Source organism: Phyllostomus hastatus, unplaced genomic scaffold (genome assembly GCF_019186645.2).
Source record: "Phyllostomus hastatus isolate PE091 unplaced genomic scaffold, TTU_PhHast_1.1 phas_contig_196, whole genome shotgun sequence".
NCBI lineage: Eukaryota > Metazoa > Chordata > Mammalia > Chiroptera > Phyllostomidae > Phyllostomus > Phyllostomus hastatus.
Genome location: NW_025333709.1, coordinates 25,762,407 through 25,776,958, shown reverse-complemented (window position 1 = coordinate 25,776,958; position 14,552 = coordinate 25,762,407). Strand labels below are relative to the sequence as shown.

The 14,552-nt window shown below is 35.7% G+C and overlaps 1 protein-coding gene across 1 annotated transcript in view; it reads right to left on the bottom strand.

Annotated features, from left to right (window-relative positions):
• The window catches only part of SLC30A9 (solute carrier family 30 member 9), a 76,844-nt gene that overhangs the window by 37,112 nt on the left and 25,180 nt on the right, over window positions 1-14,552 (bottom strand). Inside the window, exons 4-9 of the mRNA XM_045834292.1 lie at window positions 14,145-14,244; window positions 11,671-11,763; window positions 11,203-11,285; window positions 7,452-7,510; window positions 3,537-3,604; window positions 999-1,101 (exon numbers count right to left, since the gene is read on the bottom strand). Coding sequence (XP_045690248.1) covers window positions 999-1,101; window positions 3,537-3,604; window positions 7,452-7,510; window positions 11,203-11,285; window positions 11,671-11,763; window positions 14,145-14,244 — 506 coding nt within the window. The remainder of the gene's footprint in view (window positions 1-998; window positions 1,102-3,536; window positions 3,605-7,451; window positions 7,511-11,202; window positions 11,286-11,670; window positions 11,764-14,144; window positions 14,245-14,552) is intronic.

Below are 14,552 nucleotides of genomic sequence, written 5' to 3'. Positions count from 1 at the left end.
TTCAATTTTCTTAAGTTCAAATAAGCTTGCAACAAAATAGATATAGTGTGTTATGTCTCTCTCTCCAACCCCTCTACCCTCCCCAAGTATTTTATAATTGACTGGGAAAATGTATTGATAGTAGTTATTAAGTATTTACTGTACAAAAATTTAATTCAAAGAAGAGATTTGTTAGTACGAACAACAAATGTTTGACTTTTTTCCTTACTTTTGCAAACCATTTGAGAGTCAGTTACATGGGTTCTTGGATTTAATTTTTATCTGAGATTGCTCTCCCTACTCCTTATAATTTTATTATACTTAACTATGTCTTAAATATTCTTATTGAACCTGCCTGTTGTCTTTTATTTTCAGTTCTCCCAAATTCATATTTACATTAACAGAAGTATAAATAAATGAATACTGAGAAGGCATTCTATTAATATACTACATGCTTTACAAGTGTGAAATAAGAACACAAGCAGAAATTTTTATCCTGATTTTTAAAAAGGCTTAGGTTTATAATATTTAAATTTTGAATCAAAGAAGGTATTTTAATTTTATAAAAATCTTTCTTCATTTGCAAATTCAGGAAAGGAATTCAAAATACCAGTCTAATGTGAAATTTTAATTCACCAACCATGAGACTAATTTATAACATTATTCAAAAAACTGAAATTCACCGGCACATACAGTCATAAGAACTTGTATTTAGAGATAAAATTTCCACTTAATGTAAGAATTTCCTCTACAAAAACTTCTGCCCAAACACTTAGTGACTGATAATCTCATATGTACTTCATATTGTACTGTTGGAAGTTCTTAAAGCCTAATAATATCCTACTTTAAAATACCATGATCATATTTCTATGAACTTCATCATTCAAAAGCCAAACAATTTTCTTTTTCTTCCACATGCCAACTATAGGAATTATTCTGTTTTTAAACAGGCTAACTTTTAGATTAAAGCAGTAAAAAATTACTTTAAAATTAGTAAGAAAAAAGCTTTTACCTCTCACCTGATTACATGTATCAGATAAAGAATGTATAGCTTCAGAGAACATACTTGCTGAACCCGTATAAATCCACGCAAGAAATTTAAAGAAGCAATTTAATCCATTGCTAGGAGAGAAAGAGAAAACAATTTAGCATTGGTTTAAATAAAAATTTTCACCAAAAGCTTATTTAATTGACCATATATACCTCTACACGAGATTGTGTTCAAAGTAAACTAAAAAGAATGTACATCCTTCAAGAACTTATCTTTTAGGTAATAAGAGTACAAATTTGAAAGTTACAGAGTATGGTATCATTAAATACTCAAATGAAGAGGTATGATGTGTGTAAGCAAAATTAAGTGCATTTTAAGAACTGATGAGAAAAGAAGATGTTCTACATTTGAACAAAGTAAAATTAGAAAGAAAATTATGTGTCTTAGGTAGGTAAAAGAAGATGTGCACTCAGTATGGTCCAGTAGACCAGTGTCAAAGGCAAAACTTCGGTGAAGGGCTGTTAAATAGGTGAAGGCAAATCTAGACCAAGCAGTCTCTGGGTCATACCAGACCACAGATGCTAAAATAAAGTATGATGAGCTCTGAGCCAGCCAGCTGCTCAGATTCCAGCAGTAATGATTAGCATGAGTTATCTGAGGCACTACACTAACCGTTTACCATGATCTATTATAACTCTATCATACAAATATCAACATCCTCATTTTCTAAATGAGGAAACTGTACATCCCCTTCCTCCATTTATTCCCTCTCCTCCATTTCAAACAATGTCCTGGAAGAATCATATCTGCTCCTGCTTTTCAGTTTTCCTCACTGTGTCCAGTCTTCAATGCACTAAATAATGGCTTCTGTCTCCAATACCACCAACTACTTCTTGCTATAAAGTTCCTGGAAACATTTTAGTATTTTTCTTAATCTCACAGAAGCATATGCCACTATTTTCTTTAAGATTTTGTTTATTTATTTTTAGAGAGGGGAAGGGTGGGAGAAAGAGAGGAAGAGAAACATCAATGTGTAGTTGCCTCTCACATACCCCCTTACTGGGGACTTGGCCTGCAACCAAGACACGTGCCCTGACTGGGAATCAAACCAGCGACCCTTTGGTTTGCAGCCCGTGCTTAATCCATTGAGCCACACCAGTCAGTGCTGCCACTATTTTCTTAAATCACTATCTTCCTTAGCTTCCATGAACCTCCTGGTTTTCTTCCTATCTTGCTCCTTATTCTTCTTCAGTAGGCTCTTTTTCTTCCACTCATTTCTTAAATGTTAGCCCTCATCAAGGATTTTTCCTGAGAGTTTTTCTTCCTCACACTATACACATTCTCCCGTGGCTTTAATTATCATCTATACACTAATAACTTTCAACTCTAAATCTCTAATCCAAATCTCCTTCCCGAGCTTCAGATCTTTATACATTAATGATAATTATGAAGTGCATATTATGTACCAGGTACTATGCTGCACAGTTAAGGTATATTACATACATTCCTCTGATGAAGAAAACTTTAACTGCTAACCCTGTTTTACTGACAAAATTAATTCTGTTGACCAACTTCACTTGGGTGTCCTATAAAAACTTAAACTCAAAACCGACCTCCACATTTTTTTTGCGTCCACCCTGACCCTCTTTCTCTCTGCAATGGTGCAGTATCTATCTAATTGTCCAAAACTGTAGGCAACATCCTTTTCCATCCGTCCTAAATACTTTCTGAACTTCACCAGGTCTCCCTATCCCTACTACCACTCCCTTAGTTTAGCGCATCACCATCTCTTATCTGTACTATTAAAAACGACTTCTTCTAGTTTAGTGCCCTTCCAATTCTTGAAGATAATGTTGTATTTCCTGAATCCGTCACAATTCCTGATACATGTAATATATATATTTTCAAAATAAAAGAACTAATGAATTATAGAATTAATGTTTTTCAACATTTTTATATAGATTATTCAACAAAATGGACAAAAGATAAAACAATAGGAATCAAGAGGACTGAAGACAAAAGATGGCAAAAATATCAACTATGTTTTACACCAAGTGAGAGAAAAATAAGAGTGTAGATACTATTCAGTAGCTATAATCCAGGTTGATTGAATTACTCAAAAAATAACCTTGGCTATCTCAACATTTTAAAAAAGACTTCTATCAACTTCAATGAAAATAAGAAAGAATTTTCAGACAGCAAGAGGAAAACTGTTCTCAGATCTTACTTAACCACATCAAAAATACACACAGTACAATGTGGGGTGGTGAACACACAATATAATATACAAATGATCTATTATAGAATTGTACACCTGAAACCTACCTACTTTTATTAACTAATCTTGCCTCAATAAATTCAATAAAAAAGAAAAATATATACACAGCACAAACATGGGTATCTATGTGGACTCTTTCCCATCAATTTACTAACAAAGACATTCAACTTCCTATAATAATATAAACCTCTAACTCTGTTAGATGCCAACTAATAAATTTATACATTCAAGAATATCTACATAAAATAATATATTCCTATTTTAAAGGGCTTATTTTTTAGCACTTACATGCAAATGGCAACCATCACCACTTTTCCTGGACCCTTAAGAAAAACCGATGACAATCCGGAACGTGGCTATAAAAGAAAAACAATTTAAAAATCTCCACAATTTCTAGTTTATAAGTGACTCTGATCTTGAGAGTCACTTATAAATATCACACCAGAAAATATCTCCTCTATCAATACCTATAAACAACTAGGTTTACTTATTTAATTCTGTTTCTCCAGGATTTCCTCTATAAAAAGTGGGAAGATGGAAATTCAAAGTACATCAGGGTCCTTTTCCAAACCTTAATGGTTTATTGTTTCCTTGGAATTGAATTCCTGCCTACTTCCAGAAACGATCGGAGTTGGTTATATAAAAATTAAGAATGAAGTCATACGAGTATATTGAATAAAAGCTGACTCTAAATTTTTTCCATTTCTTGAACATTTTAATTTTTAAATAGTGGAACAGCCAATGTTTGCCGCTCTAATTTAACTTTTGACTGCTGAATGAAAACCAAAGACCTCAAGTGATAATGTGTTTAATTCCAACAGATTAAAACGAAAGGAAATAAAGTAAGTAGAAAAACATATTCAGGGGAAAATATTTTTGAGTTAAATGTTCTTTTGCTGCTCTTTGGTTAGATACTTTCTGTGTTTTTACTTCTGCTCATTCCTTTCCCTGGAATGCTACCATCTCCCACTGCAATCTATCCAAGTGTTATCCATTCTTTTCCATGTCTGGCCAAGTGTCATCTTGGTATAGAAAGCCTTCCTTGGTCCCCCACTGAGAATAAATGCTCCCTCTGCTACACACTTATGTTGCACTTTACATTTCTATTAAGACATTTCACATAGTCTGCCTTATATCATTTATTCAAGAAATATTTATTGTGCAACTATTATATGCCTGGCACAGTTCCAGATGCTGGGACATGACAGTAAACAAAACAGAGTCCCTGACTTCACAGACCTCAGTCTCGTACAGAAAGATAAAGAATAAATCCATAAAGAAATACATAATATCAGACAGTGATAAGTATAATAAAGAAAATAAAACAGAACTGAAGAATAACCTGGGGAGTGGGAACTATATGGTGGAAAGGGTTATTTTAGCTAGAGCAGTCAGGGGAAAAAGCTCAATGATAAGGAGACAACCATGAGAAAAATGAGGAAGAATGTTTCAGGCATAATATAGAGCACATTCAAAAACTCTAAAACAGAGAAAAGTTTGGTATGTAAAGAGGACAAAAAAAAATACCTCTAAAAACACAAAAAATAGACTAGTGTGACTAAAGCACAGACAGCAAAGAAAATGGTAGGAATTGAGGCCAGAGAAGGAGGCAGGGGTCATATTTCACAGGATTTGTAGACTATGGTAAGGAGTGTAAATCTTATTCTAATGGCAAAAAGAAAGCACTGGATGATTTTAAGCAGAACCTTGACAGAGTCTGATTTACATTTGAAAAAGATACAGTGTATGATGTAGAGAATGAATTATGGGGGCAAAAGCAAAGGCAGAGAGGTCAATCAGGAAGGCAGTCCAGGTAAGAGATGGTGATGACTAGAGTTTCAATAAAGTACACGGTGAGAGGCAGTCATACTAGGTATCTGTTTTGGAGAAAATGCCAATGAAACTTGCTAATGAATTTCTTTTTAATATTATTATTTTTTTATCCTCACCCAAAGACATTTTCCCTGCTTTTAGAGAGAGAAGGAGGGAGAGAGAGAAAAATATCGACACAAGACAGAAGCATTGATTGATTGCCTCCCGCACATGCCCAGACCAGGTACTGTATGCAACTGGACTGGGGCCGAAACCCACAACCATAGTATATACCCTGACAGAGAACTGAACCCACAGCCTTTTGGTTATGGGGCAACACTCCAACCAACTGAGCCATACCGACCAGGGCAGACTTGCTAATGGATTTAAACATAAAAGGGCCTATAATGAATCTTTAACATTTAAAGGGTCAGATTAAAAAAAGCAGGGTCTTTCCCAAATACAACAGGGGAGGAGGGAGAATTAACAAAGAGGAAAACCAGGAGAAAGACTGTCTTATGCTTCTAGAGATCAAGGTGTTCTGGGAAAGGAATACACTGGTGGCACTCGAACACTCCTTCCTTATTTCTTTGATTTTGCCCCCTCACCCCCGATAATGTTGGCCTTTTGCATGTAACCATCGTCTCCTCACCAGGGGCCTCTGGAGATTGATTAAGTTTAGTAAGGTAGGTAAACTGGTAAGTCTGGGAGAGAACGCTGGGGATGCCTTTAGCTCCTTCCTCTATTTGGAGATTTCGTACACATTTTCTGTCCTTCCATGGCTTTGTATCTGGGCACGAGGGATAGAGCTGGCTACAAATTACCGGGTAAGTCTAAATAAGAAGTCTTTATAATCTAATGCACTGATCTAGAACTTTGAGAAATGGTGGGGAAAACAAATAAGGAGTGAAATTTTAGGTTATTAGTGGGGTTGGGCCAAGCTTTTACTGAGTTTATTCTTAGTAAGGCACCATGGCTTACGGCAGTTTTGTCCCCTGGCAAGCAGGCCACAATGGCTGAGTAAATAGACACAGCCCTCACTGAAGGTGCTGGCTCACAAAAGTCTCTGCCACTAAAGAGAGTCCACACCTTCAGTGCGGCACTGGGGTGCCATAAACACAGGGCTCAAAGTGGAAATAAAAATTAAGAAGTTCTGAATATAATGAATGGGGAGGAAAAGCATTTCATCATTGATAATTTCTAAATGTTACAGTCATGAGTATAACTCAGAAGAAAGAAAACAATTTGCTGTTAGCTTTTCTCCAGGTAGGACATTCACTTCTTGATAGGAGATACTTCCCAGCTAAGTTGAAATGCAAGTTGACTCTCCCATGAATACCTGGAATCTTGGTGGTGTTGGCGACTTTGGTAAGAGCCATTTCAGTGTAGTGGAAGGGATGAAAGTCCAGTTGAAAAGGATTCAGGAGAGAATAAGAGGTAGGATAGTAAAAGTAAATTTCTATACTGGTCCCAGTATTAATTTCCTTCTACTTGGAAGGAAAATAACAGAGTATTCTAGCACACGTAGATAAGTTAATAAATTTGGTGATATAAAGTGAGGTACTTTTATCATATTATATCTATTTTTTCAATGAAATATGAAGCAAGATCATCAGCTGAAGTGCAAAGAGGGAAGGCCCAGGCTGGGTAGCTCAGCTGGCTGGAGTGTCATCCCAACATGCCAAGTTTGAGAGTTCAATCCCAAGTCTGGGTACATGCAAGAGTCAAACAATGAATGCTAAATAAGTGGAACAACAAATTAATGTTTCTCTCTCTCTCCCTGTTCCCTTCCCCCCTTTAAAACCAATTTTTAAAAAAGAGTAAAGAATAAGGCTATAGGAAGTTTGAAAAGAGAGGAAAATATTCAACAGCTATCTCAGAGTGGGAAAGTGAATATACTATGGGACTTTAGAAAGACTGTCAAATAATATTGAGTGTCCACTGATTTTGTACACTCATATAATAAAGAAAGAATAATCAAAAGAGCTGTGTCATTTTATCCTGCAGGGTTTGAACTTCTGGAGTATAAGCAGAGAACTGGTACTTTAAATGTTTAACCAGGGTTATGAGTAGGAAATGGGATAAAGAAAATTAAAGGTGGATATGAGAGAGCTAAATCTTGCTAAAAACCTGAGAAAGTGAAGTCTTCTCCCTCACCTATATCTATATACTCACAGTTTACAACACAGTCCTAAATTTAAAGAGAACTTATCTCCCAATTTTTTTAAATTTCGAAAATCAGACAGAAGCAAATAGACTGTAATTCAGTAAATTACAACATGATCAAGAAAATCTTAAATTAGGATCAGACATGCCGGTATTTCACAATGCACTGACACTAGAATTTCACTATGTAACATGTGCATGACATTATCAGAAAGATATCCTTACCTTGGTATTTCCCAGGAAGTCTTTATATTCTTTTAATATTTTTTGGTTTCTAAATAGCCCTATAAGAAAAGAATTACAAAATATATTTAGATCATACATAGTTATTGATCATATTTTAGATTAACACAATTATTCTCTTTAAGACTATGTTACATATGCTTCATTTGCTACCAGCAAAAATGATCAGAAATCTGGATTTGTAATCCAATTAAAAAAGGACTTGAATAGACCTTTTTCCAAAGATAATATACAAATGGCCAACAGGCACATGAAAAGATGCTCATATCACTAATCATTAGAGAAATGCAAATCAAAACCACAATGAAATATCACCTCATACCCATCAGAATGGTTACTATTTGGAAGGAAGGAGGAGGGAAGGAGGGAGGGAGAAAGGAAGGAAGGCAGAAAGTAAGGAAGGAAGATAGAAAAGGAGGAAGGAAAAAAGGGAAGAGGAGACAGGAGAAGAGAGAGGGGAGAGGAGAGGAGAGAAAGAGAAAGGAAGGAAGGAAGGAAGGAAGGAAGGAAGGAAGGAAGGAAGGAAGGGGAAAGAAGCGGAGAAGGGAGAGAAGAGAGGAGAGGGGAGAGGAGAGGGGAGGAGAGTGGAGAGGAAAGGAGAGAAAAGAAAAGAGCAAGTGTTAGTAAGGATGTGGAGAAATTGGAAACCTTATGTATGCTGGTGGGATTATAAAATGGTGCAAATGCAATGGAAAGCAATATAGAGGCTCCTCAAAAAAGTAAAAACAGCCCTGGCTGGTATAGCTCAGTGATTGAGCATTGGCCTGCGAACCAAAGGGTCACCAGTTCGATTCCCAGTCAGGGCACATGCCTGGGTTGTAGGCCAGGTCGCCCATGGGGGGGGCACATGAGAGGCAACCACACATACATGTTTCTCTCTCTGTTTCTCTCCCTTCCCCTTTGTTTAAAAATAAAATAAATTAAAAATCTAAAAAGAAAACAACTACAAAAATCTAGCAATCCCACTGTGGAGATATATATATATATATATGTGTATGTGTGTATGTGTGTGTGGGTGTGTGTGTGTGTGTGTGTGTGTATAAAAATTACAGCAAGGTATTTCCTTACCTATATTCCTAGCAGCACTATTCACAATAGCCAGAAAGTAAAAGCAAACAAAATGTCCACAGATGAACAGACATTTTTGTGCTATATACATACAAAGCAATATTACTCAGACTTACAAAGGAAATCCCTTCACATGGATGAACCTTAAGGACATTATGCTATGTGAAATAACTCAGTCAAAAATACAAATGCTGTATGCTTCCATTTATATGAGGCATCTACAGTAATCAAACTCATAGAAACAGTAGAATACTGGGGCTGTCAGGGGCTAGGGGTAGAAGAATAGGGGAGTTCTTGTTTAACAAGTATAGTTTGTTTTGTAATATGAAAAATTTCTGGGAAAGAACTTTGTGGAGGTCTGTTTTATAATAATGTGAATACACGTAACACTTCTGAGCTGTTCTGAGCTTCTGGGACATCTCCAAACACACCAACATCCAAATCATAGGGGTGCCAGAAGGAGAAGAGGAAGAGCAAGAAACTGAAAAGTTATTTGAAAAAAATAACAAAAGAAAACTTCCCTATTTGGTGAAGGAAATAGACATACAAGTCCAGAAAGCACAGAGAGTCCCAAACAAGTTGGACCCTCAGAAAAAAATCAAGGACAGAACGTATGTTTGGTATGTCTTATTTATGAAAGGGGGGTGGTATGCTACTTTATTATATTGTGTATATAATGTATGTATGTATGTTTGCTATTTTATATTTTTTTAATGAAAAGAATAATCCCAAAACTAACTTTTTAAGTGGTTACATATCTAGACAAAGGAAACAGGGTGCAGGGGACAAGGATGGAAATTAAATTTCTCTGAAGTATTTTGTCTTGTAAAACGTGACTTTGGAATCATGTAAATGTTTTATATCTATCAATACTTGATGATTTATTCACACAGAGAGAAATTTCAACAGTTATCTCTAGGAACAAAGATGAGACAATATTAAAGGAAACAAAAAGAGATTTTAACTTTATATTTTTGCATCTTTTTTAAAATCACAAGTATGTATTACTTTTGTCATTAATACAGATATATGTAAATCAAAAATTATCTGAAACCTATTTTATATATTTTTTATTTTTTTTATTAATTAATTTATTTTTATAGAGAGGGGAAGGAAGAGAGAAACATCGATGTGAGACAGAAACATCGTTCAGTTGCCTCTCACACATGCCCCATCTGAGGACCAAATCAGCAACCCAGGCATATACTCCCCGACTGGGAACTGAACCGGCAACTTTTCACTTCGAGGGATGTGGCCCAACCAACTAAGCTATACTGGTCGAGGCCATATTTCATATTATATTAATCCAAATTCTATAAAGGTGGCTTTGTTACTACAACAATGAATTGTTAAATTCCTTGAAAATCTATGTTCATCTAAATCTCAAGCACCAAGCAGTTTCTAGATCACAGATGTTTGATAAATATCTGAATTAGTTAATTAAAGTAGAAATGTGGTAGCTGAACTAACAGGCTTTTCCATAAAAAAGCACTATCCTATCACTTTTAGAATAAGTAAAATCTTCAAATCAGACCATCATTTTATTTTTATTTATTTATTTTTTTATTTTTTTTATTTTTTTTTAAAGATTTTATTTATTTATTTTTAGGGAGGGAAGGGGGGGGAGAGAGAGAGAGAGAGAGAGAGAGAAAGAAACATCAATGTGCGGTTGCTGGGGGTTATGGCCTGCAACCCAGGAATGTACCCTGGCTGGGAATCGAACCTGGGACACTTTGGTTCCCAGCCCGTGCTCAATCCACTGAGCTACGCCAGCCAGGGCTTATTTTTATTTTTTAACATTTTTAAAAAGACTTTATTTATTTTTTAGAGAAAGAGGAAGGGAAGGAGAAAAAGAGGGAGAGAAACATCAATGTGTGGCTGCCTTCTATGAGGCCCCCACTGGGGATGTGGCCCACAACCCAGGCAGGTGCCCTGACTGAGTATCAAACCCGCAACCCTTTGGTTTGCAGGCCCACACTCAATCCACTGAGCTACACTAGCCAGGGCTTCTTTTTATTTTTTTAAAGATTGTATTTATTCATTTTTAGGGGGAGGAGAAGGGAGGGAGAAAGAGAGGGAGAGAAACATCAATGTGTGGATGCCTGTTGCACGCCTCTTACTGGGGACTTGACCCACAACCCAGGCATGTGACCTGACTGAGAATCAAACTCGTGACCCTTTGGTTCACAGGCAGGCATTCAATCCACTGAGCCACACCAGCCAAGGCCAGACCATTGTTTTAATATTCATGTCTTACAGAAACCACAGACTAACTTCACTTCCTCTCATCATCTCTAAAGAGCCAAAGAGGATAAAACAAACAGATATTGTTTTTATAAAGTAATTGTATCCCAAAATGGATACTGCTATATGCTACAAACAAAAGAGCCAAAGCCAAATGTATGTAACCACCAGGGAGTGCATAATTACAGACACTATTCTTACCTACGAGTTACAGATACACCCCGTTTTATTGTGCTTTGCTTTACTGCACTTCACAAATGTATTTTTAGAAGTTGAAGGCAACCCTCCCCACAGCAAAAACATTATGGTTTGCTTCACTGTGATACTCACTTTACTGTGGTGGTCTGGAACTGACCCCGTAGTATCTCTAAAGTATGCCTGTCCTTTCCAATTAACTTAGCTTTAAACTTAATATACTCACTTTCTCTGTATTCTATTTCTGCTTCCTTACGCAGTTTTTTCTCTCTGGCAAGGGCTTCGCGGCTTCCCCAAACTTCCAAAGATCTGTTTATGAAGACATGGCCCACAACAATGAACAATTTTAATGACTTTACTGTATCATATTTAAATCTAGATAAGGCATATAACTATTATAGAATCTTACAACAAAGCATAAGGTCCTTTAGAAAAACTTTTCTAAACTAATAAAACTTAAAGTTTTCTAAAATTTATTTTAAACAAAATAGTAAATTCAACAGTAAATTTTCTTACAAATTAGGACATTTTTAGTTAAAGTAGTACATACTAGTAAATCTTAGATAAATTTGCCAATATGAAAATATTCTACTTCAAAAAAAATATGTCATTTAAAAATCTCTGGGTCTGAAATGTGTTTTTATTAATCTCAAATTGAGCTTGTATTTTTATTCTAAAGGAACTGTGTCCTTACTTTGCCTCCACATCGGATCTCAAGTATACAGTAAAGGACTCAGTATCTTCATGGGGACTTCGTCGTCTGATTTTTCGAAGTTGCTCTAGATCACTAAAGAAAGAAACATGTTGAATTTATTCACAGTGTTCATACAGCTTATGTATTAAAGGATTATTACAAACAGAGAAAAGCTACTACACTGATCCTCATCTTAAAAGATCATAGATCTGTAGAGCACTTAAAGATCAGTTTATAAAGGTTGCATTTTATACACAAAAACTTGTCTATGGACAGTGAAAAAAATTATTCTTGATGTTCAATACAGATACATATATAATATGTGGAGATTAAGTTCCTTCCTAAGTGCTTGCATTTCTCCTGCTATATAGACAAACCACTGCAATGGCTGATGTATTACTATCTTTTTAAAAATGTGAAAACCAGTAAAAAACATGGATTAGAATATCATCCCTCTACTTAAGAATTTAAATATAAAATGTATAGCCCTCTTTGTTTACAGCCAGATTAAGTATTAATATCAAAGTTACAATGATAATATTTCAATTCCATGCTATTTAATCATTTTTCCTTTCTTTTAAATTAGGAAAAGTTTATATATTCATCAAGTCACAACTAAACAGTAATTCTATATTTGATGATTGGTGTTCCTAAGAAAATCTTGTAATGGCAATTCAAAGACCTATAAGTTAAAATGTGGTAACTATGGAATATTATTAAGTTCTAAATTAAACGTGGAGTTTAAAAAAATCAACAATCAACTACCACATGTAAGTAAAACAGTTTGGATCAGCTATTAAAAAGATTATTCTAGTTTCCTCTCTGTCACTGGTTCACTAAATGAGCTCAATCATCACCAACATCTTTACTATTTTTCCTGGCCTATAATGTGGAGATAGCAATACCTAACTTACTTAATTTGCAAAATTTTTGTGAGAACTAAATGAAATACTCTATGTGAAACAGAATATAGTTTCACATCAATGTTATAATTGATTATTGTTTTACTAGTTAGGTAAGTTATAAAACTAATTGTAGTATTCTTTATTTCTTGATAATATACCATAGAGAGTGACCATCAGGGAGAGGGAAAAATCGGGTAGATCACATCTGATATCTCTAAAAAACCAAGAAATCTTCTACGCAAATACGACTTTTTTAGGTAAACACATAAAGGGAAATTTTTAAAATATATGACAAATATCATCTCAATAAATGTCTCTGATTACAAGAAAATTCATAACAAAAAGATACAAGAGGTAAAAATAATTTACAAGGGGGGACCCAAAAAACCCAGAATTTATTTATTAAAAAATTGTGTATTCTTACACGTCTAAACACCATCACCTTCAAAGTACTCTCCATTTGATACAATACACCTATCGAGACTTTTCTACCCCTCAAAACAGTTTTTGAACTCCTTGATTTTGATGCCTTTAAGGCTTCTGCCATTATTTGTTTCACCTCTTTCACATCAGCTAAACATTTCCCTTTGAGGACTTCTTTCCACAGGGTGAGACTGGGTGAACAGGCAGGGTCGGCACGGGGATGGGGGTGGAGTCATGCTGTGTGTTTGGTCAAAAACTGCCAAACACTCAGTGTGTGGTGTGGGCACATGCGCTTGTAAGTCACCCATCGTGAAATGGGCAAACCATTGAGAGTCTTGAAAAAAACTTCACTGAAGCTGAATGTACCCCCTCACAATGCCACCTGGCACACTGACACAGATGGGTTCCCAGCACACTCACCTAGTGTGGGAAGCCTGTACTGCAAGGGGCCCACCCTCCAGAAGACAATTCTGGGGTTTTTAGGGGTCCCTTCCCTCGTATACTCAACAGAAACCACAATGGAATATAAATATAAATGTACTAATTAAGAACCACTCAATTCTGCTAGCCAAAAAACCACAAAACTTTCAAAAGTCAAGCATAAAAATATACAAGTAATCTTATTATTGATAATTCTGACACAAGTGAACATACCAATAAAACCTTTAACATTTTGTGTGACACACAAGGTTTGAAAACTTGCCTTTCTGAAGGTAAGAAGCCCAGAAAGACAGAAATTGCTCATGCTAGAGCAGAATTCAATCTAGTAAATAATTTTAACATTTTTTAAAATAAATAAAAATATTTAATTTAGGAAGAAGCCACAGGGAAGTTTCCACATGGGTGGTAGCAGGTAGCACATTCCAAGAAATAAATGGTTATTTAAGATTAGAGATCAAACTACCACTTTTTAAAAAGTATGCCCTGACCAGTGCGGCTCAACTGGCTGGGTGGCACCCCACAAAGCCAGGGGTCACGGCTGCGGCTCCGGGTCAGGGCACACGCCTGGCTCTGTGTTTGGTCCCTGGTCAGGGCACATGCGAGAGACAACCAACTGATATTTCTCTCTCAATAGATGTTTCTCTCCCTCTATTTCCCTCTGTCTAAAATAGAAATTCTTAAAAAAACAAAACAAAAAAAACATACCTGGCTTTAAGGCAGAACTCATTTATTGCTCTGACTCCAGTGATGAAATTATTCTGAGTGTACTTTGGTCCATACTCCCTCTTCTTAAGGACTGCTTTGACTAAAACCAAAAAATATAGGAAAACAAAAAACATGCACAAAAGTCATATTTAAAGACAAACATACACTGAGGCTTTGCTAATGAATTCCATAAAATATCAATCTGTTTCCTGATGCACTAAATAGCATCAGAAAAAACAGTTCTCCAAGTGCAGAATAGAATGGAATGATATTTGTAGTCATTGAGCTTTTATCTCCACGGTTCATCTGTAACTGATGCCAAAATGCCAACCCTTTGTCTAAAGGACATCTTGTATAGGCAACACTGGTCAGTTTAAAACAAATCATTTAGGATCAAAGTGAAAGTGA